The 25,669-nt window shown below is 38.0% G+C and overlaps 2 protein-coding genes across 9 annotated transcripts in view; both read left to right on the forward strand.

Annotated features, from left to right (window-relative positions):
• Kal1 (Kallmann syndrome 1) lies at positions 1-12,608 on the forward strand. 2 transcript variants are annotated; one of them, XM_034972751.2, is made up of 10 exons: positions 1-189; positions 816-1,026; positions 4,620-4,806; positions 5,298-5,496; positions 7,458-7,642; positions 9,145-9,287; positions 9,870-10,011; positions 10,717-10,867; positions 11,186-11,264; positions 11,584-12,608. In XM_034972751.2, exons 1-10 carry the CDS (start codon positions 170-172, stop codon positions 11,749-11,751), a joined length of 1,485 nt encoding a protein of 494 aa, XP_034828642.1. In that variant the 5' UTR covers positions 1-169; the 3' UTR covers positions 11,752-12,608. The 2 variants fall into 2 exon arrangements, with proteins under 2 accessions (XP_034828642.1, XP_034828641.1); XM_034972750.2 differs by having other exon boundaries at positions 3-189; positions 10,714-10,867; positions 11,584-12,605.
• Positions 12,609-14,507: 1,899 nt separating this feature from the next.
• CASK (peripheral plasma membrane protein CASK) overlaps positions 14,508-25,669 on the forward strand; it is a 306,261-nt gene continuing 295,099 nt past the window's right edge. For 4 of the 7 annotated variants that reach the window (XM_069501489.1, XM_069501491.1, XM_069501490.1 and 1 more), the window contains exons 1-9: positions 14,508-14,971; positions 17,155-17,267; positions 17,838-17,943; positions 18,396-18,473; positions 19,212-19,393; positions 20,940-21,008; positions 22,911-23,086; positions 24,800-24,922; positions 25,404-25,578. In XM_069501489.1, the coding sequence (XP_069357590.1) occupies positions 14,913-14,971; positions 17,155-17,267; positions 17,838-17,943; positions 18,396-18,473; positions 19,212-19,393; positions 20,940-21,008; positions 22,911-23,086; positions 24,800-24,922; positions 25,404-25,578 (1,081 nt within the window). In that variant the 5' untranslated portion in view covers positions 14,508-14,912. The remainder of the gene's footprint in view (positions 14,972-17,154; positions 17,268-17,837; positions 17,944-18,395; positions 18,474-19,211; positions 19,394-20,939; positions 21,009-22,910; positions 23,087-24,799; positions 24,923-25,403; positions 25,579-25,669) is intronic. The other 3 variants (XM_069501492.1, XM_069501494.1, XM_069501495.1) reach the window with 1 other exon arrangement.

Raw genomic sequence — 25,669 nt, forward strand, 5'->3', positions numbered from 1 at the left:
AAGCAGCTCGTCATGACATGCGTACGCGCAGCTCAGTCGTACCGCGCATTTCAAACCCCGTGAACGCGCGTCCGCTCATTTATTCCTCCGATCAAACACTGGTTCAATGACACTTGGAGATCGAGATGATATTCGGTACATATTGATTTCGAAAACGGACCACCAATGAATGATTGTGGATTGCAGGAGGTGATTCTTGATTTTGTATAACTATAATGACGTGATTATCAGTTAATTGAAATCAATTTAGGAATCCTCCAAAGGATGCCGTGAGGGTGGTCTTAGCTCTTCAAACATCTCTGTTTTGATGGACACTTTTTTGTTGATATTGTTTTGCTTTAAGACTTTTAAGTGATACTTACTTATTTTTTTTTGTATGAATAAAAACATGACCAGCATCTAAACCTATGTTTTACCTACCTGCTAGAAATTCATCATTATTTCCTGAAAAATTTGTCCCCCAGATTAAATTAAGTAATTCAGTTTTAAATAAGTACTTAGTAGGTAGGATAAATTAAAGTCTTTATAAGCTCAAATGTAAATCGAAAGTCCAATCATGTCTCGCAAGAACAAAAAGTTTTTCAAATTTCTCAAGACAATGCAGTTCCCGGTTCCACGAACGCGAGAAAAGAACTTTAAAAGTTTTAAGTACCTTTATCCGATAAAAGTTCAAGACCACCTGCAAATTATTGATTCTCAGAAATTAAATCCTTAATCACTATTAAATCTACTAGTTAGATTATGTGAGGTCGGAATTTATGAGCCATTACGCGAAGTTTATTACCTTTCATTAAGTTTGTGCTATGTTTTTACAGATGTTACAATTACAATCATAGTTTCATAGAAAAGATTTATTACGGAAAAATAAGGAATAAAATGCAATTAGTATTTATATTGATTGCTGTGGCGTCGGTGCCAGAAGCTTGGGCGAAGACGAGAAGATATACAAGGTTGCAGACAGATCCTTTATCCAAGACAAGATGTGATTTGATCTGTATAGATGCAAGCAAGGAAACAAAATCTCAGGTATTTTTATCATCCGTTGAATATCATTTATATTGGTTTCGCATTAGATAAGGATCTAATATTTTATCCTAAATGATTCTCAATATAGCATTGGCATTCGTTATCTAATGCTAACTTAAGATTAGGAAATTGTGTTGGTGTCATTCGCAAATCCATTTCAAAAGTTCAATACTCTTACGAGGAAGAAGACGTTTTCAAATGTAATAGCGATTAATTGCTATTTTTTTAATCACACCACCTCTAACAATTATGAATTAAATTACAATATATTTAAAAAATCCTAATTCCATAGCTCAGTAAATAATAATGCAGCATGTAGTATCTAGTGAGCCAAGCAACACATCACGTAGTGGTAGGTACCACAGTTTTACGATCTAAAATTGTGGTAGTAGGTACCTACTATCTTTCAGAGCAGCCCCACAAACTTCTAATGAAGGTGGAGAGCTTTTGGATTTTCATCTTTAACTTATTGAAATAAGAGTCAATGTTGTGGACCATAGTTTTGTAGTTGAGTCACGTAGAACTCCAGAGTTCATTATGTTTTCAAATGCGTGTTTGCTGATTATGTTATTTTAATGAACCTGTATGAAGCTGAATAAAGGCGCTGTTCTCCAGCTTTACTTTCTATTGTTTTCAAGCAGTGGCACTTATAAAGCTAAGTTTGTACTTTCCTATTGAGCGATATAAATCTTTATTGTGATACCTACATAACCAGGGCCATCTTTAACCTATTGGAGGCCCTGGGCACATTAGAGTAATTGGGCCCCTATGACTTGACCCTATTTGACTATGACAGAGTAGTGGATTTCAACCATGCGTTTCACTGGGAATCTCGCTCTGAAGAAATTATAAATGTCCTTAAAGTATAACCACTATGAAAATTTAGATAACTAATTATAGGAGAAATTAATTGACTGTATCATACAGCTCTTAAATCACTTGGTCTAGAAGACTGAGATACTTATTGCATGTGGGTTCTCTCTATAACTTAGTTAGTATAAGTCCCACAAATTGCTATTGCGCTGGAACCATGTCTCATAACCAGGGCCATCTTTAACCTATTGGAGGCCCTGGGCACATTAGAGTAATTGGGCCCCTATGACTTGACCCTATTTGACTATGACAGAGTAGTGGATTTCAACCATGCGTTTCACTGGGAATCTCGCTCTGAAGAAATTATAAATGTCCTTAAAGTATAACCACTATGAAAATTTAGATAACTAATTATAGGAGAAATTAATTGACTGTATCATACAGCTCTTAAATCACTTGGTCTAGAAGACTGAGATACTTATTGCATGTGGGTTCTCTCTATAACTTAGTTAGTATAAGTCCCACAAATTGCTATTGCGCTGGAACCATGTCTCATTAACAACGAAATGACGTCATTTTGACGTCAGCCAAAAAAAATACCATCAGCTCGAAAGTTCAGTCTAGTGCTGACATCACTAAAATGGCGGCCACGCGCATTAGCAATTTTCGGGACTTATAGGCGACCACAGCCAGGACGTTGATAAAATAGGATCTTAACAAAATCTGAATCCACGCAGACGACATGGCGGGCATCATCTAGTTACAGTAAATAATTGCTTTGCATACCAAACAATTTAGCAATCGACGCTAATAATAAGTTTAGCAGCAAATTAACTGAGCATAATCTCAACGCGAAAGTAACGCAAAAGTATAATTACGAAGCTAAGAAAATAAACGAGAAATCCAAACAATGTACCTACTTAATAGATCGTCGAGAAGATAGAAAACCCCCAATTTTTAGGAGTCCGTACCCTAAAACGAATAAGAAACCCTTTTCACTTCCTTGTCTATCTGTGTGTCCGTCAAGTCGAGCCTATAAGGAACGCATGAAAATATCAAGTTGAAATAATTGTAAAATACTTACTTAGATTTAGGTAGACGTACTAAGTATGAAAACATAATATCAACTTTGGAGATAATTTTAGCAATAAAATAATTACAAGTAACCTATCAAGGTACGAAACTTTCTCCTGTCTCTCCTCTTACCGAAAGTTGCCTGGTGGAGATTTCTTTCAGCAATAAGGTCGCCTTTGAAAATAATTTTGTTAGTTCTTAGTTTTTTTCCTTGTTTTGTGTGTAATTAAGATTTTCAATCTCCATCTCAGTCTCGGACTCGCACTGCCTGTCTGTCTGCCTACCTGTCTGTCTTTCTGTCTGTTTGTCTGTCTGTCGGTCTGCCTGTCCGTCTGTCATGTCTGTCAAGAAAACCTATAGGGTACTTCCCGTTGACCTAGAATCATAAAACAGGTTGATAGGTCTTATAGCACAAGTAAAGGAAAAATCCGAAAACCGTGAATTTGTGGTTACATCACAAGAAAAGTTTTTTTTATGCATAATAGTTTTTGATTTATCGTTCAAAATGTCAAAAAAAATGCCCGAGTACGGAACCCTCAGGGCGCTAGTCTGACTCGCACTTGGCCGGTTTTTTTTTAGAAACAAAACCGACCAAATGCTAAACATAACGAGGTTCAAGTGATGCCAATGCACTATGCGTTTCACCTCAATAGATACAAAACTTTTTGCCATAGGTGTGAGGTTTTTCTCACTTACTTAGTAATCAAGTGATAATTCCCAGTGCTGATTGTTAACTGTTGCAACTTAGAAGGGATGTACTTGTACATGTACCTAGGCTTAACAACTGACTAATTCAATTGTACTAGATTCGATGGGAGCTTCATATTCGTGCCTTTTGATGTGGAGACCTTGGGGCTCGAGCTCTTTTTGAGGAAATTTCGAAAAGGGTTATCGAGTCAACCGGGAACCCGATAGCTGGCAGCTACCTTGGTCAAAGAATTAGTTTGGCCGTCCAAAGGGGTTTTAGTTTTAATTTAATGTTGTTTTATTTTACTTTTAATATAGATTTAAGTTTTTTTAATATAATAAATTGTATATCAATTTTTAAATCTACAAAAAAAAAATTGTACCAGATTGATAGTTTGCTCTAGAATAACTACTAATACTAAATTAGACAATCCATCCGCCAATCATCGAAAACATGATTATTAAGCACATTTTTGGAGTTTTTAACCCTAAGACAATAATAATAATATTTTCAATATGGTCTTGGACTATGGTATTGAAATGATGTGATTTTTTGTGTAGTCCCCACTACAATACAAGAATTCATAATTAAAGAAAATCATTTTAAATCATTAAAGAAAATTATGATTTTATTTCTTTTCAACTAATTAATTATTAACGTCATGCTGCACGGAAAGCGAACAATGACGTCACAATACGTAAACGATAAGTATTTTTCAATTTTTTAACATAAAAAATATTTTTCAGCAGTAATTACCTACTCTACATTTTACTGTATTTTTATGTTAAAAAATTGAAAAATATTTGTCGTTTATGTATTGTGACGTAATTGTTCGTTACAAAATTATTCTCTTGAAAAATGAATTCTAGCTAGCTGCTAGACCCATAAACTACCGCTGCCAAAAATCTCATCATTTTACTACTACAGTCCAATGCCTTATTAATTTCCGACGCCCACCATACATTATTTTACAAGTACTTCGTTGTAATTTCACTAAAACAGTATCAGTCTTTTACAGTGTCGTTCAGCATGTCGCGCAGAGGAACGAAAACCGGGCACCTGTCCATCCGAAGAGAACCCTCGGTGGGCGGCTGCTTGTGTCGAAGCCTGCAATCAAGACTCCCAGTGCGACGGAACGCAACGGTGCTGCAAACACGGGTGCAGTTCTATGTGCAATGAGCCTGTAGATCTTCTGGATTTACCAGGTAAATATCACGAAAGAAGATGTCCAGTGGTTTTGTTGTGAGCTTTTTCTCAAACCTACAAATGTTTGGCTACAATCAATAATTTATATACTCACTATAGATATATCACTGAATATTATAACTGAATGTGTCGAAATATGAACTGAATGAGCAAAACCAACTCAAAAAGTTAGCGTAATAAATTGCGTTTTTCCTTTGCCTAGAAGTGTTGAAAAAAAATGGAAATAAGACAACATAATTTGGTGTAATCTTCAAATTTCAGCCGAAGAAAGCTTTTGCTAAAGGTCATGTGCTATCTTCTTTGTTTCGGAGTATTAAAATGTCGGGTCCACTCCCTTATATCATCGAACTAATTTCTTCTTTGTCGCCCATGTTTCCTATTATGTGGTTACCTTGCCTTCAAGGATTAATCATAGAAACTCGAAGAGGGACCCTCGTCGTATGTAACCGGAAAAAGCACTTCCCTCTGTACCTATTACTTTTTATTAAAGGTCTCCCAGCTTTGCCAGCAATGGAAGAACCTAAAGAGAGACGCCGCGCAGTTCAGATCAAATGGTCAGATGGTGTAGGAGACACGGCAAGAGCTGTGCCAGGTCGAGTTCTTTACTTGTTAGAAGAACAGCACCACCTTGGCCCTAAATATGAAGAATCTAGACTTGGAGATTGGAATCTTATTATGAGAACCAACAAGTAAGTAAAAAGTGTTTTAAGTGCATTTTAAGTGTAGATATTTTAGTTGATAGGATAATAATATTATGATGTGATTTTGTTTCTAGCATAGATTCCCAGAATGTCTTGAAGAGTTTGCTTATCAGCTAATGTTTGTTTGCTTTTACAAAACTTGCGTCATTTAAGTGAGTGAGTCATTATGGTCATACATCTCATAATCAACCAATGCAAATAGCTATGCGGTACCTTCCAATCGAGGGTTTTCCTTCTCTGTAGTTTTTTAAGCTACTTGGTTATTTCAAGATATAAATTTAAGCTCAGTTACTCTTTGTTTTGAGTCAGCTCTGAGTGTTAAATTAATATTGACATTTATGAAGTCACAACCTTTGAACATAATAATTTGTAGCGTGGCTGGAGCAGACCAATGAGTTTTTTGAACCTTGTGAGAAATTATCGATTTATCACGTTCTCTTAGAATATTCGAAATTATGCATTGTTGATCGGCAAACTTTTAATTGTATATAACCACAGTGTAAATACATACAGTGCGACGATGACGGTGTTTGTGAATGCGCTAGTTTTACGGTCGTAGCGCCTACAAACACGACAGACTGATCTGCTACTAACAGCTAGTAAGCAAAATTTTATCAAAGTTTGTTCTGCCTACTGTGCCGGTTGGTATAAATTTTCACTCGTCTCGCTTCTGGGACCCAGCAGGATTGCTCTATCGTATGTCTTCATCGGCCGACTGTATGAAGTATCTCTTTCTCCTGTGATTGTATGAAAGTCAGTAACAGTAGATATAAATAGACACTCATAAAGCCATAACAGAATTAATGTGACTATGATAGTTCCGGCACTGACACATGATATTATGCTTAAATCCAATGATCGGTAATTGAACCCGGATTGGGTCGTTCGAATTGGTCGCTTAATTTCGGCTTTAATAATTCTCCTTATAATCCATATCAATATTATCATAAATACGAAATTCTGTTTGTGTAAGTAAATATCTGTTATTTTTTCACGGCCCAGTCATATAACCGATTTTATACCGACCTCTCGGCCATATTTAATTGTAATAGAAAAAAGGCCATGTCCCAATCGCTACAACAAAGCTACGACAAATATTTTTTATTTAAGTATTACTTACTTATTAATATTTTTCGAGAAATTATATTTTCATATTGTTATCGAGGTTTCCGTACGAATTAACACGGATATAAATAGAAGCAGTACATTAAAGGTGGTTTTGCTTTCTATACACTTTTCCGTGTCGCGTGCGTTAACCGCAATGATGATGCATGTTGCAACTACGGACCATTGTGTTTCGATCGCTTTTGTTCCTGTCTTTTTTCTAGTATCGAGACTATCGAGCTTAGTTTGTTTTTGGTCCCCATTATCTGGACTCGTTTTGATATAATGTCAATCAAACTGATCGCAGCTTATCTTTTCAACATAATGCTATATTTAACAACTTCTTTGTTCAAGCAGCTTATGTATGTCAAAGCCGAAAACCAGATCCGATAAATATCATTGTTTGCTAAAGGTTAAACGGCGCACCATACTGATCGAGGGTTTTCCAAGAAACGGACTCGCCTGACGGTCAAAAACACAAGCTTTATTTTGTTCTCTATAGAATTTTGTAATGTAACGTTCATTGTGATGTTATCTAATGGATGGATCCTTTGTGTGAGGATACGCATGGGAATCATTTTATATTTAAATTAAACACAATTTTCATTGGCATCGTCCAAAGATCAATAACTTGTACAAAATGTTCATATCTGAGTACGCAACCACGTTGTGAGTTAGATGAGGATCCAACAATCATAACAAAGAGATGTAAAGAAAATTAAAATAGGTCCATCTGGTGGTACTTTTGAAGCTCCATCTTTATCTCGATTTTGTACAATATAGAAATTGGATGCAGAAATTAACCACTCTACCAAGGGTTTTCAAGCGCGTGCACTTTTTTTTAGAACAAAGGTGTCGCTCAAAAACCTACTAAAGCCGGGTCGGTGGTACCGTTTCCGAGTAGCGGCAGTCAGTTCTGCAGGAACTAGAGGATATTCAGCACCGAGTCCCCCATTCACACCACGTAAAGGGCCTAGGCCACCACCGCCGCCGAAGAAATTGAAGGTTCAGCCAGTGAAATCAGAAAATGGTAGTTTCCAATACATACTATTTTTGAATCATGTTTCCCCTTCACATCTACCACTAGCCCCGTCACCGGACGAGTTTTTACCCCTTCCTCGTCGACATTCCATCGAACGCACAAAATGCTTAGCGTCATCAGTCATCACTCGTCATCCCTTGGATGATGGTGATAATACTTATAGAACGAAAGTGTTACATCCGAATGCCAAATTGGATTTTTAATCTTCTAAATTTATAAAAAAGAGAAGTTGATTGACGGACTGACTGACCTAACTACGCACAGTTCAAACTACTGTACCGATCGGACTAGAATTTGGCATGCAGATAGCTATTATAAGGTCATCCGCTAAGAAAAGATTTTTGAAAATTCAACCCCTAAGGGGGTAAAATAGGAGTTTAAAATTTGTGTAGTCCACTCGGACGAAGTTGCGGGAATAAGCTAAGTAGTCTATTTATGAAAAGAGAAGCTGATTGACTGACTGACTGATCTATCAACTCACAACTCAAATTACTGGACGGATCTGACTGAAGTTTGGAATGTAGATAGCTATTATGACGCAGACATCCGCTAAGAAAGGATTTTTGAAAATTCAACCCCTAAGGGGATAAAATAGAGTGTCGTCCACACGGACAAAGTCGCAGGCATAAGCTATAGTTAAGTATATTTCTAAATGTAAGTAAAGTAACACAGGTTTGCGCGTTTTCCGCCAAAAAGTCCCCTTTTACATTACCTCTTCTCTTTCAGAGCACTCCCCTCACACCTTCCAACAGCATTGGGATCCTTGGAGTCCACATTTCGAGCGAGGTTCAATTCCGCGATCATTTGGAAAGCAAGGCCAAATTAGCCTCCAAAAAGCTTGGGGTGCTCAACAGAGCAAAGCGGTACTTCGCGCCTGAGCATAGGCTCCTACTCTATAAGGCGCAAGTCCGCCCTCACATGGAGTACTGCTCCCACCTTTGGGCTGGAGCACCCCAGTACCAACTCCTTCCATTTGATCGGATCCAAAGGCGGGCTGTTCGACTTGTGGACGATCCCAAACTTACCGGCTCGTTGGAAAGCCTGGAGCACCGCAGAGACGTTAGCTCTCTATGCGTGTTCTATCGCCTGTATAATGGGGAGTGCTCTGAAGAGCTTTTTGACCTCATTCCACCCTCTTTTTTCTACAACCGCACCGCGCGCCACCGTAAGGAATTCCACCCTCACCATCTGGGTGTCTGGTGCACTTCGACCGTCCGTTGCGCCAGATCCTTCTTTCCACGCACGTGCAAACTGTGGAACCAACTCCCATCGGCGGTGTTCCCACTAGATTATAACATGGGGTTATTCAAGGGGCGGACCAACAAATTCCTAAAAGGCCGGCAACGCATCGGCGGCTCCTCTGGTGCTGCAAATGTTCATGGGCGGCGGTAATCACTTAACATCAGGTGACCCGCCTGCTCGTTTGCTCGCTATATCTATTAAAAAAAAAAAAAAAAAAAAAGTATAACAGAATTTCTTGTTTCCATCAGGTACAGTGACAATACGACTGGAATGGAAGGAGCCTAAATCTGATATGCCCGTGATGCGATATAAAGTGTTCTGGAGTAGACGTGTTCGTGGGCTCGGCGGAGAACTAGATTCGGTGCTTGTCAACCACCAAACTGTTCCAAAGGTATCGGGAAGTGGAAACATTTAGATTTACTTTAAATAAAATGTTCACCTAACATGCTGTTTTACGAGACCTACCTAGTAGGTACCTGGGTACCTACTTTGCTTATTTTGCTGGCTCAGTGACGCTGAAGATGACTTTAGAACCTGTCTCAAATAGGTACATCCAATGTCATGCCAATTAGCTCTTTCGAGGGCTTGCAAGCCTGTGCACGTTTCGTCCATCCAGTGATACCAGCTGGGGCGTCCAACAGGGTGCCACATTTATAAACATCTTTATTAATCATGTCTAGGAATGCAGTACAGGTTCCCTCACGATGTTTTATTTCACCGTTAAAGCAAGTGATATTTAATTGCTTAAAACGCACATAACTTTGAAAACCCCCCGATCGAACCCACAATCTTCCGATTAGGAGGCGGACGTCATAGCCACTAGACTATCACGGCTTCATTGATACAAGATTAGTTCTATGTAAAAACATGAAGACTATTTCAGAGATAGAGGGCGAAACTCTTCAACATAAATATTTTTCACGAGCAAAACTACGTACGAGCACAATCTAAGAGCTTATTAAACATTTTTTAGGAGCAAAACTACGTTGAAATCAGCGACCTGCAGCCTAATTCAATGTATTTCTTGCAAGTTCAAACAATAAGTATGTTCGGCCTAGGAAAACTTCGAAGTGAAAAGGCGGCCATTTTCTACAACACAACTAGCGGGACCGATGGTAAAATATTGTAATTAATTCCTAATTATCATTTACCTTATCGCATTCCAGTAACGTGTATTTCGCGAAGACCTATTCGGTAAATTGGAGAAATTCAATGCTTGCATAAAAAAACCTTCGAATGTCACGCAATTTTTTCATGTTTTTTGTGATTGAAACCGAACACCTAATTGTGTTTCCCTTACCGATTTTCACAAACAAAATGTAGGTAGAAACATTTTCACGGAGTTAGTAGAAGTATGTTCAGTGTTCACACAGTAGGTGTCTAAGGCCAAAGGTCTATTAGCAACAACACTTGCAGAAGTATACTGAAGCCAGTCACTTGCCACTGTCAAACACTTGCACCAAGTTAGTATTATAACAACGACAACTGATCGTCTGCACGTCTTAGCTTTAAGCTAATGCTTTGGTTCAAGTGACTTGCCAGAACTACCTTCTGCAAGTTTTATTGTTAGTGGGCACTTGGCTTAAGATTAACAAAGGCAAGGGCTTCGAAAGACACAACGCGCGACGTTGAAGTTATAATAAAAGTAACGAGACGATAACACTGTCGTGCACGCGTTAGGTAAATATCGCAGTGCTGCTGTCAAGCTCCGCAATGAACTCCATCAAATTTTTAGATTATAATGATTATACTTACCTATAGCGTACTATCTTACGCATAATAATTATAGTTCCATGTTATCTTACCTTTTTTTCAAGGAGAACATGAACCCGAAACTCTCAAAAGACGAAAAGAAGACAACCAAGATAGGCTTATTCGAGGGCTGAAGTTGAATAAACTCACGTGGTTAGATCACAAGATTGAAGCCAAAATCTCCTGGAACCCGATTCACCCTAAAGGACATCGTAAAAAGTAGGTGCCTTTAAAGCTGTACCTACAAACAAACATTTTCATCACCTGGATGTCCGGTACCTACCATACCCGTTCTACCAGGGTCTGGCGTGTTCTACCAACCTGCTATTTAATATTTTTGTTTGATTTTTCTTTTTTTAATTTTCTTCCGAAGATAGGTGAGTATATACTTATCCTATCTCATTCTTACAATACTTTTCTGATTCAGCGTACTATACCCAAAAGACACATTATTTTAACTCAGGCAGGCTTAAAAACATTTTCTATGGACTTCGATGCAAACTCCAGAATTTATTTTAATTAGTTCTCTTTTTTCAGCACATATTACGTGCGCTGGAAAACTTTAACCTGCCAAGATCCAGATAAGGAATTGAAAGAACTGTCAGCAACTACTGAGGTAGGTAAATGAAATAGACGTGTGACCCGGCCCGGGGTGGATAGACGGGCACACGTTTCAGAGTATACATCCTAGAGCAGCTGTTAAGGTGGATGAACGAAATAAGTCATACCAATTACCATCCACGGGTATAAAAGCGAAACTGTGTTTTTCTGTTATCTTTACATTAGGCTCAACCGCTGAACCGATCTAAATGAAATTTTCTCTTGCATTCTGGAGGCTTACCTTCATACTTATATCCCTAAAAATCAAAGAGCTCCCGTGGGTAATTTACATAAAACAAAATATCACGGCATAGGTAACTGGTTATTTTTTGCAGCAAAACTCCTTTGAAATCTACGAGCTGGACTACAAATGTAACTACACCATCAACGTGAACAAATCAAACAACAAGAGGAATCCCGATTCGGAATTAATTTTAAGCGTTCCCGGATGTGATTATTTCAAGAAGAAAGTGAAAAACGCTACGATTACTTGTAAAACGTAAAGGAACTCGCAGAAGAGAAATAAAATAAAATTTGAATTTTCTATTTAATTTTCCATCCTAAGACACACAAAACACTTGATGGAAACGTTTCTAAGGCGGCTCCTAGAAGTTCTGTTGATTGATGTCATGTTATAAAGGAACCTGCAGGGCGATTGTCTAAAACCTGCATCAATCATTATTACAATCTCAAATGTTCTGATTGGCTGAATCTGTGCGATTCTTGTTGCAACAATGCATTGTGGCCAATAGTGAGCGAGCATTAACCAATCAGAGATGATTGCGATCGTGACATTGTAGCTGTCAAACAACCGCGGTAGGGCCCCTGTACCTACCCATGAAGGACACTGCAAATTGCGGGTTCTATAGACCTACGAAGCGTGTGTTTTATGGAAATCACAGTACCTATTCGCGTTGGTGTAGTAGCGTGATGCGTCACACTGTAATCGCGTATCGTTTGTTTCAGCCTGCAGTTGATGCTCAATATAGACTGTTTTACTTTTAGATAAAATAATTACCTACTTATTAAAAAAATATTGTTGTTTTTACGAATAGTCTTTTGATATTTTTTATCAGACTTAAAATGCATAATGTAGGTAGCTACTTATAGTCCGCCACAGGGCGAGATGGCAATCGGGCAGGGAACGCAAGGCACACCCGCACAGCCTCAGCGCTAACTCGGTGCGGGCGAGCGCGGGTGACGTGCGGGTGTGCGAGGCATCCCCCGCCTCATACCCCGTTGCCATCTCGACCTGTCGCGTACAGGTAGGTAGATATTTGTAATTTAATTAGGTAGGTAAAAAATAATAATTGATTAACTTAGTTTTTAAGAATTTTAACAATAAAATTCTTGTGTATGAAATAATTTATTCTTTACGCACTTAGGTAATAATTGGGTTTTTTGGATCTACTCCCAAAAGTCCCAAATACTTAAGTAATATTATGTCCGCACATTTTGACACGGGTTTGGAATATTCGATTAACCGATTCGACAGACTAACATCAGTTTTTGCACGGAGCTTTACAGCCGGTTTAAGATGAACCAACGAGGAGGTAACTCTCAGATTTAGAATAGGTAAAGGTAGTGGCAAGAGCCGCGATAGTTTAATATTTCTTTAATCTTGAATGTTTCTTGCTGGTTCTTATCGGTAGGAATAGCATTTCCGAACTAGTGGTAAATTAAAGAAGTTGACGAAAAGTCAAAAGCACCTGTAAAAGTTAACTTGAGTAAAAAACATATTCTATTCTATTTTAATGGTTAAGACGCCCGTCTTTTATTCGGGAGGTCGGGGGTTTGATCCCGGACACGCATTTTAGCGTTTCGGAGTTATGTGCGTTTAAAAAATTACCTACTTACTTAAACGGTGAAGGAAAATATCGCGAGGAAATCTGCATGCTTGAAAGTTCTTCATAGGTAATGTTGTCAAAGGTATGAAGTCTGCCAAGTGCCAATACGCACTTGGCCCGCGTGGCAGACTATAGAATATATTCTATACATATTCTATATTATACAAGTGCTTTTAAATTGTCAAAATAATTTACTACTGGTTTGGAATGCCGTTCCTACCGAAGCAATGGCCTGTACTCTTTTCATTCTGACCCTTATTACGAGAGGAGACCCGTACTCAGTAGTGGGTCGGCAATGGGTTTGATCATGATGATGATTATGAGAGGTATGGCAGGTAGGTACAGCGGTGGATTAGGAAGCTCATGGAGACCTGGGACGGCATCACTAAATGAGGAAGTTTAACCATGGAGTGGTTGCTTGGTAGGTAACTAGGTACCTACCTAAGTACTGACAATAAATCAATGTACCTACCATCAACAGTTCCTGGATCTCCATGATTAGGCGGACAGTGGGCTTGCAGTATCACGATTGAGTGAGGTTGAGGTATTGGAACGTTCAATATAAAGTCTACGCTCGGCACCTACAATATTATGTCACCCTAAACAGTTTTTAAACCCCTATGAATGAGCGAGCAAAGCGAGTTTCCTGAGATACAACAACATCTCCAACCTGAATGATAATAATTTCACTCAAGACGTAGGTCTACGTCTTGAGTGAAATTATCACTCAATGAAGCAGCAATGTAAAAACAACCAATGTTTAATGAGCTCGGTGGCTATCATTATTCATCACCGACAGAATATCCAATAGTTAGCGAATCATCACGTTTATAGTCAAACTTTGAAATAAAAGTCGACCGAAAAGAAACCAAATTAAATGAGGGCGCCACTTTCGTTCTTCTAGTAACACTACTGGTAACACGTTTTCTGTTCCGTGACTGGTAATAGTTACTGCAACCAAAACAATATTGATAGTTATTTGATAGTTTTTAAATTATTATAAACACTGGAGAACCTTATATCGTAATACAACTAAAATGGTACTTCTAATATTATAGTTAGTTACTTACCTCGTGTAAAATCCATAATAGGTAACTAGTTACCTACCTATACTAAAACTTTTACATTAACATACACTAGTGAATTGCATGGATATTGTGACAACTTACAAAGTAACCTAAATAGGCCTAATAAATATTTATTAGGTATAATGGAAGACAGGTTCGTACATACCTAATAAGAGATAGCTTAAACCCGGCAACAATTAGTTTTCTCATGGTGCAATCACGATACTCTTTAGTGATTATATTCTCTTTGATACTCTTTTGTTGATTTGATTTGCGAATGGTAACCCTGAATATTTCTGCCAAAAATTATGCTACTAGCAACCTTAGTAAATGTCAAAAGAAAATAGAAAATAAGAGATGGGAAATTATTTTACGATTTAATTTAACTTTTTATTCCAATATTAATTCGTGTGCACATAATTTTAGTAAACTTTTACTATTTACCTTAATCGTGAGTGTTATTGTGATAGAAATATTTTACAAATTTTGGTAAAAGACGAGCGACTGTTTGCAGTTTTTCACCTTTTACAACACACAATTTACGTTTTATTACGGAATATTGTGTTTAGTTCGTAACTTATGCACCAGATTATTGAATAAATATAATTTAGTGGTCGGAATATGTACGGAACCCTTGTAATTTAAATTTTTTACCCTGGGCGTAACCTTCGAAATCTCGGGGCGAACGCGCCGTGAATATGGAATTTTTGGCTCTTTTCTGAAATATAGTAGTGTTTGTTAGTGGTAAAAATGGCTGAGGACGAAGTGCTGTTCGACGACGTGTATGAACTTTGCGAAATAATTGGCAAGTAAGTACATACTTAGGAATAAGTCTACTGATACTTCTACACATCCTTCCACTTATTATTCCAACAGTGAGTAGTGACTATAAACAACACTAAGGTACCTTTTATTTAAATTTATGCCACAGTAATATGGTTTATTTATTTCTACAAATACTTACCTAAACCATTTTAATGTACCTAATATTCTTAATTATTCTTATTAGAATCCATTGAGTAAATATTCAACACAAGATAATAAGAAATACCTTAGTAAATAAGTACTTACTTACATAATACTTACTAATATTTTTATGCACTAATTACTTACTTGATTATCTTGTACCCTATACTTACCTAAATTATAAATAATTGATTTACTTAAGAAAGTATAATATAGTTATTTTAACAAGTATTTAGTAAGTAATAATATGTACTTAGTGTCTGATCTGATGGGGACCTGACCACCAAAACTGATGGGAACTGAACTGAAACCTAAATCCACGCAGGCCAAGCAGCGGGAATCAGCTTGTTTAAAATATGAAAGAAAATAATATGAGAACTGCCTTTTTAACTTGAAAAAACAATTTTGTAGTACTTAACACCCTAAAGATTTTGGGAAAATCTTAATCCATAGCCATACTAATATTATAAATGCAAAAGTGTGTCTGTCTATCTGTCCGTCTGTCGGTCTGTCTGTCCATCTGTCTGTCTGTCTGCTTGCTAGCTTATCACGGCCCCACAGTTTAACTGATTTTAATGAAATTAGGTACAGAGTTAGCTTACATCCTGGGGAAGGACATAGGCTATATTTATCCCGGAAAATTAAAGAGTTCCCACAGAATTTTTAAAAACCTAAATCCACACAGATGAAGTTGTGGGCATCATGTAGTTTATTATATTTGTTAAAACTATCATATTTAAGTACTTACTTAACTAAGTTAATTTCACTAAGTAGTTTTCAGGTATTTTAATATCAACACAAAATTAAGGCATATTGTAATTTGTAACTACTTAATCCATACTTAGTTAGATACTATTAAGTAAATAAATGCAAAAGTGTCTGTCTGATACCTTTCTATTGATTAACTGCTAAACTAATACTACAAAATAAATACCCAGAGACTGCATAAAATAGGCTATTTGTATCCCAGAAAATATGTTTATGTGATGGGAAACGAAAACAACAAATTTCAAGTGGACAAAAATGCAGGCATAAGCTAGTGATTAATAAATGAGTATCTAGATACATCTAGTGCTGTTTTATAGTAAAACAAATTTAAGTAGGGAGCGACGCAGGAAGAATACAAGTAGTATTCTCGAAGTACTCGAGGGTCCTCCGCAGACAGATGTTAGATAGCCTCATTTTTAACCGACTTCAAAAAAAGGAGGAGGTTCTCAATTCGTCGGAATCTTTTTTTTTTTTTATTTTTTTTATTTTTTATGTATGTTCCCCGATTACTCAAAGACGCCTGGACCGATTTTGAAAATTCTTTTTTTGTTTGAAAGGGTATAGTTCAAAGTTGGTCCCATTTCAATTTGGTGAAGATCTGATGAACATCTTCGAAGATAGATACTGGAACTCCTCAACGGATAAGAGTAAATTGCTCGCGATCAGTGTAATAGCTTAGTAAACAGTAGATTATTAACCAGTCATAGCATAATTCCATGGGGCCACTAAAAATTGTGAAATAAAAAATTTTTACAAAAAAAATAAAAACCGACTTCGATACACAAACACTAAAAATTGAAAAATAATTTAATTTATTACCGAATATATTATGTATACAAGAGTTAATATAGTTCCATAATAATATTTTTTGGGGTCGGTGCCAATGAGGTGCCATTGTGGAGTCTCATAAAAATATGAAGTCTAGACGATTCGCGCAGCTAAAGCTAATTGGCACCGGCACCAAAAAGTATTATTATGGAACTATATTAAATCTTGTATACATAATATATTCGGTAATAAATTAAATTATTTTTCAATTTTTAGTGTTTGTGTATCGAAGTCGGTTTTTATTTTTTTTGTAAAAATTTTTTATTTATAGCTTGTTGAGTATTGAGACCTTGGTTCTATGTTCAATCCACGATATTATGTTGAGCATGCGTCGCCAACACCTTTGGAAAGTGGAGGAATCAACGTAGCTCTTAGCCTAAAAGGCTTGGTTCCAGAAAAATGTAACAGTTCCAAAACTTTGTCCTTTCAGAGGTCCATTTAGTCTTGTGCGTCGCTGTGTCCACCGGCAGACCGGACAACAGTTTGCTGTGAAAATTGTGGACGTTGCTCGCTTCACTGCGAGTCCTGGATTGAGCACTGCTGGTGAGATATCATTTTATTATTTTATTTATACAATAAAATTGGTCAAGTGATTCACATAAAAAATAACTTTTTCAATTTTCTTCATTTTCACATTTAATTTTTTTTATTATTTGTTGTCATAGCTGCAATAGAAATACACATTCAGTGAAAATTCCAACTCTCTACCTATTGTAATAGGTAGGAGTAGGTTCAAGAGATGAGGCTTAGTAATAAAGTTCAAAAAAAGAAAACTGACTGCTTAAAATTCTGATGTTTTTCTAGACTTAGAGTATCTGCATCTTTTTCTTTTTACTATTGCTAAAATAAGATAGGAAATCATTTTAAATTAAAGGCTCTTGGTGCAAATTTAAAAACTATGCTCAAGATTGCCACCTGAAGTCACAAGGTTAACAGTTTTAATTTTTTGTCATTTTCTCATTACAGTGGTAAGAAAAATATGTGAATACTCTAAAATTAAGTTGCAATCAGAATTAGTGTCAATGTCTTCACTAATTGTGCCAAGTACCAATGTTTGAGCTTTGCCTATCTGGAGAGTAGAGTAATTACATTTTTGATTATTATCTGTTACAGATTTGAAACGAGAGGCAACAATATGCCACATGCTGAAACATCCTCACATTGTGGAGCTGCTGGAAACCTACAGCTCCGAGGGGATGCTGTACATGGTCTTTGAGTAGTATGCACCATTTGATCCCTTAGTAGAGTTCTTTTTTCTTAGATTTGGTACAGGGATAGCTTGCATCCTGGGGAAGGACATAGGCAACTTTTTAGTCCGCAAAATCAAAGAGTTCCCACAGGATTTTTGAAAAACCTCAATCCAGGCGGTGAAGACGTAGGCATCATCTAGAACTTAATAATTACTTAACTATTACTTAAAATGAGTTCTTGCACCCACATAGCACAAGATAAGAAAAGGCCCTGGCTCAGCATTTATTCTGCAGGTTTAAAAAAATACAACCTGAGAGCATGGTGTTCTGCCATCTCTCAAGGACGCTCTTTATTTACGCGGACAAAACGCAAATACAACATCAGTGCGCGTTTTCCCGCTAGATTTTTCTGGTCCTAAGAATTGGAAGTACATACCTAAATAAAAGTGATTTTTATTAACCGACTTCTTTTTACTTTCAGTATGGATGGATCTGACTTATGCTTTGAAGTAGTACGCCGAGCCACAGCTGGCTTCGTCTACAGTGAAGCAGTCGCATGGTGCGTACCACTAATAAAAAAATGTGCATGAAACCTTGCGTAGTATGCGTAGTTGAAGTAAGACAAAACGCACGCGGAATATGAGCGAAAAAGAGTTTTTGTCTTGTGTAGTAATTTGAAGATGAGGAGATATTAATTTATTTAGAGTACACGACAGGTCGAGATGACAAGCGGAGTAAGAGGCGGGGGAACGTCCCGCACACCCACACGTCACCCGTGCTATCCCTCACCGGGTTGGCGCGGGGGCTGTACGGGTGTGTCCCCACTCCGATTGCCATTTATACCTGTCACGTACTATAGGTATGGCACGAACTACTTGGTACTTTAAAACACCTTAATGAAAGATGGCGGCCTCAAATTAGCTGTTCTGTTTGTCGGTAATTTTCGGGGAAAGTGACGTATGAACGTTACTTCTGCCCGAAAAAGATCTGAGTTACTTTCAAATCGCATCTAAAGAAGTTTTATTTCAAACTAGCTTATACCCGCGACTTCGTCCGCGTAGACTACACAAATTTCGAAACTATTTTACCACTTTAGCGGTCGAATTTCCAAAAAATCCTCTCTACGCCTACGTCATAATAGCTATCTGCATAACAAATTTCAGCCCAATGTGTAGTTAAGCAAGTAGTTTGAGCTGTGCGTTGATAGATCAGTCAGTTTTTCGTTTTATATGTTTAGATATCGTTAAAGTTATTAAAAAAACTGGTTAATATAGCGTTAATAATAATTTATTTCCAGTCACTACATGCGTCAAATCTTGGAAGCTCTTCGTTACTGTCATGAGAATGACATCGTTCATCGCGACGTGCGTCCCCACTGCGTGTTGCTCGCCGGTCGCGATAACTGCGCGCCGGTCAAGCTTGGGGGGTTTGGAGTGGCCGCCCAGCTGCCTACGCCCACTGCGCATAGAGCTCCACCAGGTAAAGAAATCTTGGGTTTTACTAAGACATTCATGGGTCATCTTATACTAGACGTTGATATTGCATTTCCTTTAAAATAGTCTATTATGAGCCTTATTCAGAAGAAAATAAAGTCCATATTAGTCTATGACTGTTACAATGACATTGTGAATGATGACGTGCGTCCCCACTGCGTATTGCTCGCTGATCGCAATAACTGCGCGCCTGTCAAACTCGAGACTTTGAAGTGGCGGCTCAGCTGCCCACGCCCACTGCACATAGAGCTCCACCAGGTAAGGAAACCTTGGGTTTTACTGAGGTATTCGTAGGTCATCTTATACTGGACTTTTCTGTAACTGTCATGAGAGGGGACGTGAGTCCCCACTGCGTATTGCCCCGATAACTGCGCGCCCGTTAAGTTCGGTGGCTTTGGAATGGCTGTGCAACTGCCTACACCCACTGTGGATAGAGCTTCACCAGGTAAAGAAACCTTGGGTTTTCCTACGGCATTCATAGATCATCTTATACTGGATGACGAGTGTACATTCTATGTAAGTCTAATATGGACATTAAGTCTCAGTAAATAAGGTTCATATTAGTCTGTAACAGTCATGCATGGTCACGTGTGTGCATATTGCTCGCTGGCCGCGCCAACAGCGCGCCGGTCAAGCACGGGGACTTTGAGGTGACCGAGCAACTCCACCAGGTAAGGAAACATCGGGGTTTACTGAGGCATTCGTAAATCATCTTATACTTGAGAGAGATGTTACAGTTCGTGAAACACAATCTAACATAGACCTTGACTGTAAGGATATACGGTTCATATTAGTCTGTACCTGTCTGACTAGGTTCGAGGTGGCGTCTAGCTGACATACAGTTTATATTAGTCTGTACCTGTCTGACTAGGTTCGAGGTGGCGTCTAGGTGACATACAGTTTATATTAGTCTGTACCTGTCTGACTAGGTTCGAGGTGGCGTCTAGCTGACATACAGTTTATATTAGTCTGTACCTGTCTGACTAGGTTCGAGGTGGCGTGTAGCTTACTGACAGTCCAATATAACCTTATTTACTAAGACATAAGATGCATGGCTGTAACTGCTGAGCAAAGCTATCGATTTCATGTATAGGCCTCCAACAGGTGAGAAAAGCCTTTTCTTATGTTTGATATGGGTTGAATTGTTGGTGACAAGTGCACATAAAATGCTAGTGTATTTCTGTGTAATCAGTAAATGGATATTTTTGCTTTGTGGAATAAAATATAAGATGTACCAGTTTTCTTGATTTAGAGTTAGTTTTTTTACTGTATTTCTATATATTTGTGTCTTCGCCTATCGTTTTCTTATGTCTAAAATCTTTATTAGATTAAGCAAATTATTATGAAAATTGTTTGTAAGGGCGTTTGTGCACTCATCTGTGAAATCATGTATGACGGCCACTTCGAAGAATCGCGGATACGAACCGAATACGGATGAGTGCACAGACGCCCTAAGTAATGTTATAGGATGCTATTTTTGTGAGTAGTAATAGCTTTGGCAATTTTGCTGACGGAGTGTTAATTGTGTACAGAACTGGTGATGGACAATCGACCTCTAGTGGGTCCTATGGGCCAAGCCTATCTCAAATCAGATGAGTACGGTAAGACTTCCGTGCGAACTGAATTGGGCCCTAACTGCATGGAAATAAAGTGGAATTTTCATCGGCACACGTCTCACTCATCTTCACCAACTAGGTGTCTCATAAATCAGACATGTCTAGTTTAATTCACTTACAAGTAACGCGCAAATTAAGATACGCTACATTGCAATGCCAAAAAAACAACGAATCTACAGATAAAAGCAAATTAGGACTAGTAGACCATTAACATTGCGACGGGTCATGAGGTAGGACGCGAGTTTTTTTCATTATTTTTTTTAAATTTATAGACTAGCGCTTGGCTGCAATCAGACCTGATGGCAAGTGATGATGCTGCCTAAGATGGAGTGCGCTTGCCTAGAAGATTGGCTATTCACTCTTGAGTTGCAGGAGGGCGACGACAGTTAATATCAAATCAAGGAATTCAACCTTGTTGTTAGCTATCCGCGCTATAACCCCGACACCTGTAACTGACTAATTTGCAATGTGGCTTGTCTTAATCTCTCTAACCTAAACACACGTATAAAATGCATCAGCACAATTTCACACACTGTGTTCGTCAAAGTGTTTGTTATAACCTTTGTTGATGATAATAATAAATACGTTTAATACAATATAAATAATTAATTACATAATAATAAATAATATAAAATATTTTGGATCTAACTCGCACTTATTTATGGTCAATTTTTAACGTAAATGTACCTGTACCTAATGGCTTAGAGTTGTTAAACTGTATATACCGTTATCACAGTCCGGTTAACTGTACCATGGATAATTTCTTTTATTCATAGTCCGGTTGACCGGACAACTAAACTGTACTACGGGTAAAAGATCTACTTGATAATACATTAAAAATATACTATAAAATATCAAAACTGTAGTTGGCTACGCATACATAAGCTTTAGAAAACCAAAGCATACAGTCCAGCTAAAAAAAAACTGTAGTTTAGTTTAGAATATTGTGCGAATTAGCTCTAAAATAAAAATTAGCATTGTTTTGCCCTTTGTGTGGCTTTCGCGAAAAACCACGAAAGGAAGAAAAATATATAATATAAAGTCGTTAAGTTATTGTAAATATTGTATCATTATAAGTTTTTAATGTGATAGTTCTGTCAATTTCTTTGCCGTTGCGCCTTGGAAGAGAATTTCAATTAGATAGAAAGAATCACTAAAATTAAATTGTTACTTCTTTGCTTCTTTTGCAATTTTCATTACACTTTGTTGCAAATGAAAGAACTGATTTCGCTGCGTCTGAGTTTTGACTTTTGGCTCATCGTGTGGATTACAGGTCTTTACAAGCTTCAGAAATCTAGATAAATTGCGACACCACTACTTAATATTATAAATGTGAAAGCGTGTTTGTTTGTTGGTTTGTGCTTTAATCTCACCTCAACGAATAACGAATTGACGTTATTTTTTCTTGGATATAGATAAAGATGTGGAGAGTGTCATTGTCTTATCCCGAAAGATTAGAGAGTTCCCACGGGATATTTGAAAACGTATACACGCGGACAAAATCGTGGGCATCGGCAATCTAAAGTAAAAAATCACAAAAAAATATTCGCATGCAATTTTAAAAGAAAAAAAACTTATCTCTAAATTGGCACTAAGCGTTGTATAAAATTTGATTTCAGACGAGGCGTATCGAATGGGGATTTGGCAAACTTTAGTACATTTTTTGCAGAACTAAAGAACTGAATTACTAAATGATGTGTGTGTAATAAACGATAATAATAAATGCGACCATGTAAAATATCACTGCTTAATTAATTTGTTTCACCAAAAACAAAGGAATAGTCACCTCCTTATTTTTAATTTTGCCAGCCACAAGCACTCAAGCTATAAGATACTTAATATAGCAATTATAACAGATCAAGTGACGTAATAAATTTGTTTTCCTAGGTCGCATCGGCACTCCTCACTACATGGCCCCAGAAGTGGTGTCGAGCCAATTGTACGGAAAGCCGGTAGATGTATGGGCCGCTGGGATACTTCTGCACGTACTTCTTGTTGGATATTTGCCATTTACTGGGACGAGGGAACGGCTTTTCGAAGCCATATGTCGTGGACGATTACATGTAGGTATATTTTAATTCATTCGGTAACACGTGAGCAATGCGATCTTGACTATGTGGGTGACGAAAAGTAAAAAAAATAAAAAAGGTAAAAGAAAAGATGCTATACATATAGCGAAGCAGACGTTATTTTGCGAAGTTCATGACATACAAGGAGCCAAAAGCTAAATCAGTAATACGTAACCTTATTATAAATGCCAAAGTGTGTTTGTTTGTTGGGTTGTCCTTCAATCACTTCGCAATGGTGCAACAGATTGACGTGATTTTTTATATGGGTATAGATAAAGACCTGGATAGTGACATTTAGGCTACTTTTTATCCCGGAAAATCTAAGAGTTTCCACGGGATTTAGACAAAACATAATTCCACGCGGAAGAAGTCGCGGGCATCAGCTAGTTTGCTATAATCCGCTAAAACATACATGTATCAACGGATTATAGCAAATTAAGATTTTGGTTTTAAGGTTTGGTAGAGCGTTGTCTCTGTTGTTGAGACCGACAAAACGTGTATAAGTGACAGAGACATGCAAAGCTGAAACCTCACTCTAAAGGTCGATGTACAATATTTTCTGCCGTGTAATGTATTTTCATACCACAAACATAATTTACTCAGCATTACCTCAAGATGAGTTCCAATGAAACAAATGACTTGTTCACTTTGGCGTCTCGAACCTGGTCGAACTTTACCACTTAAGCTTAAGCTTAACTGAACTACTTAAGCTTAAGCATCTGACTTCCGAAGTTATCGATTAGGAATCGCACGCAATGTTAAGGCAGAGCCAATGTTTTCTTGCAGACGTGCCATATTTAGATCCTAAAATGACGTGTCCTTATGCGCCAAACTACATAACCTTACCTGTTAATGTCTAGTAGCAGTAGTTGGAGTGTAAATTCTCTTGAGATTTAGGCCTTTATCGATAAAAGATCACCTTAGCATTGATGTACCTGATTAAGACAAGTTTATCGCCAACGAGGCGATTGTAAATAGCAAAGGAGTGCCTAGCCGAAGATAAATATCCAGTAGGGCGATTGTCTAAAACCTGCATCAATCATTATTACAATCTCAATTGTTCTGATTGGCTGAATTTGTGCGATTCTTGTGGCAACAATGCATTGCGGCCAATAGTGAGCGAGCATTAACCAATCAGAGATGATTGCGATCGTGACATTGTAGCTGTCAAACAACCGCGGTAGGGCCACTGGCTTTAGAACTTTCTTAAGTTGATCAACATTAAGGCAGCGGTAAACAAAGTCTAGTTATAGGTGTACCGCTTGACTGAGATGGCTGTAGGGGTGGGTTACAGATTGCGGGAGTTTGACAGTGACGCTAAATTCCTTGATTTTTACGTCAACTGTCTCCCTCCCGAAACCTATACCTCGATTGCGGTAAACTGACAGCTACAATGTATACCTACTAATACAATGTCACGCTCGCAATCACTTCTGGTTGGTTAGCGCTTGCTCAGTGTTGACTACAATGCATTTGCAGTCAATCACAAGAATTGCGATTATAATGATGATTGATACAGGTTTTGTGGAATTGACCTGCCGCGCTTTATACCGCACGAGCCGTCACAGTGAAAGTGCTTAGGTATAGGCTTAATCGTTCCCAACCTCCAATAGAACATGGCCATTTGAATAAAAAGTGAAAAAATTGAGTTCCATAAGATTTCTTGCATGGTTACAGGCTAGGCAGTAACAGTTTAATAATTTTTAGTTTGATGCACCTCTATGGGACGATATTAGCGACGCAGCAAAAGATCTTGTGCAGCGAATGTTGACGGTGGATCACACACAGAGAATCAATATCCAAGAAGTGCTCAACCACCGATGGATTAGAGTGAGTTGTGTTATGTATTGTATAAGTTGGCTAAATGAGTCATTGCGAATAACGTCATAGAAAAATGATAAAAATACCGAGCCAACGAGTAGGCGGGTCATCTGGTGTTGAGTGATTAGCGCCGCTCATGAACATTTGAAGTACCAGAAGAAGTTGCCGGCCTCAGGAATTTGATGGTCCAGCCCTTGAATAACCCCATGTTGTAATCTAATGTATTGCTTGGTTGGTATCGTCATTCTTTATTCCAAGGACTATAACTTCAACCGACAAAGTGTAGGTCCTGTATACCTTTCATAGTTAGTAGAATTTCCAGTTAAACAGTTTTCTGGATTCTTTTATACGGCAATTCATTAGCGTATTTCCAAAAAGAAATCTCCCAAAAAACCAGCCACTTAATTTTCAAGAAGCTTTAAGAGACTTTTCCGTATTTCACGATAAGGGAATCAGAATACGGATGACTATTTTTATTCCCATTTGCTAGGATCGCGACAAGCAAAACCGGGTCCACTTAGCAGGCACAGTGGAAGAGTTGAAGAAGTTTAATAGTCGGCGTCGGCTGCGCGCTGCGACCCTCGCGGCTGCCTCTATCGACGATGAGGAAGAAGACGAGCAACCCGCGCGGCGCCTGGTCATGATGGAGGAGGCTAATGCTGCGGGTAAGACTCTTCCTTCATTTATCCTTAGAAGGCTATGGTAGAAGAGCGCAACTGTGACCCTCGCCTCTGTCTATCGACGACGACGAAGAAG

This window comes from Maniola hyperantus, chromosome 10, assembly GCF_902806685.2.
Source record: "Maniola hyperantus chromosome 10, iAphHyp1.2, whole genome shotgun sequence".
Taxonomy (NCBI): Eukaryota; Metazoa; Arthropoda; class Insecta; order Lepidoptera; family Nymphalidae; genus Maniola; species Maniola hyperantus.

Excerpts from the sequence above, each read along its gene's own strand:
- Kal1 (XM_034972750.2), top strand. The coding sequence starts at position 170 with ATGATTGTGGATTGCAGGAG. Across the intron at positions 4,807-5,297 it reads AGATCTTCTGGATTTACCAG|GTCTCCCAGCTTTGCCAGCA; the intron begins GTAAATATCACG and ends TTTTTATTAAAG. Across the intron at positions 10,012-10,713 it reads CACAACTAGCGGGACCGATG|GAGAACATGAACCCGAAACT; the intron begins GTAAAATATTGT and ends CTTTTTTTCAAG.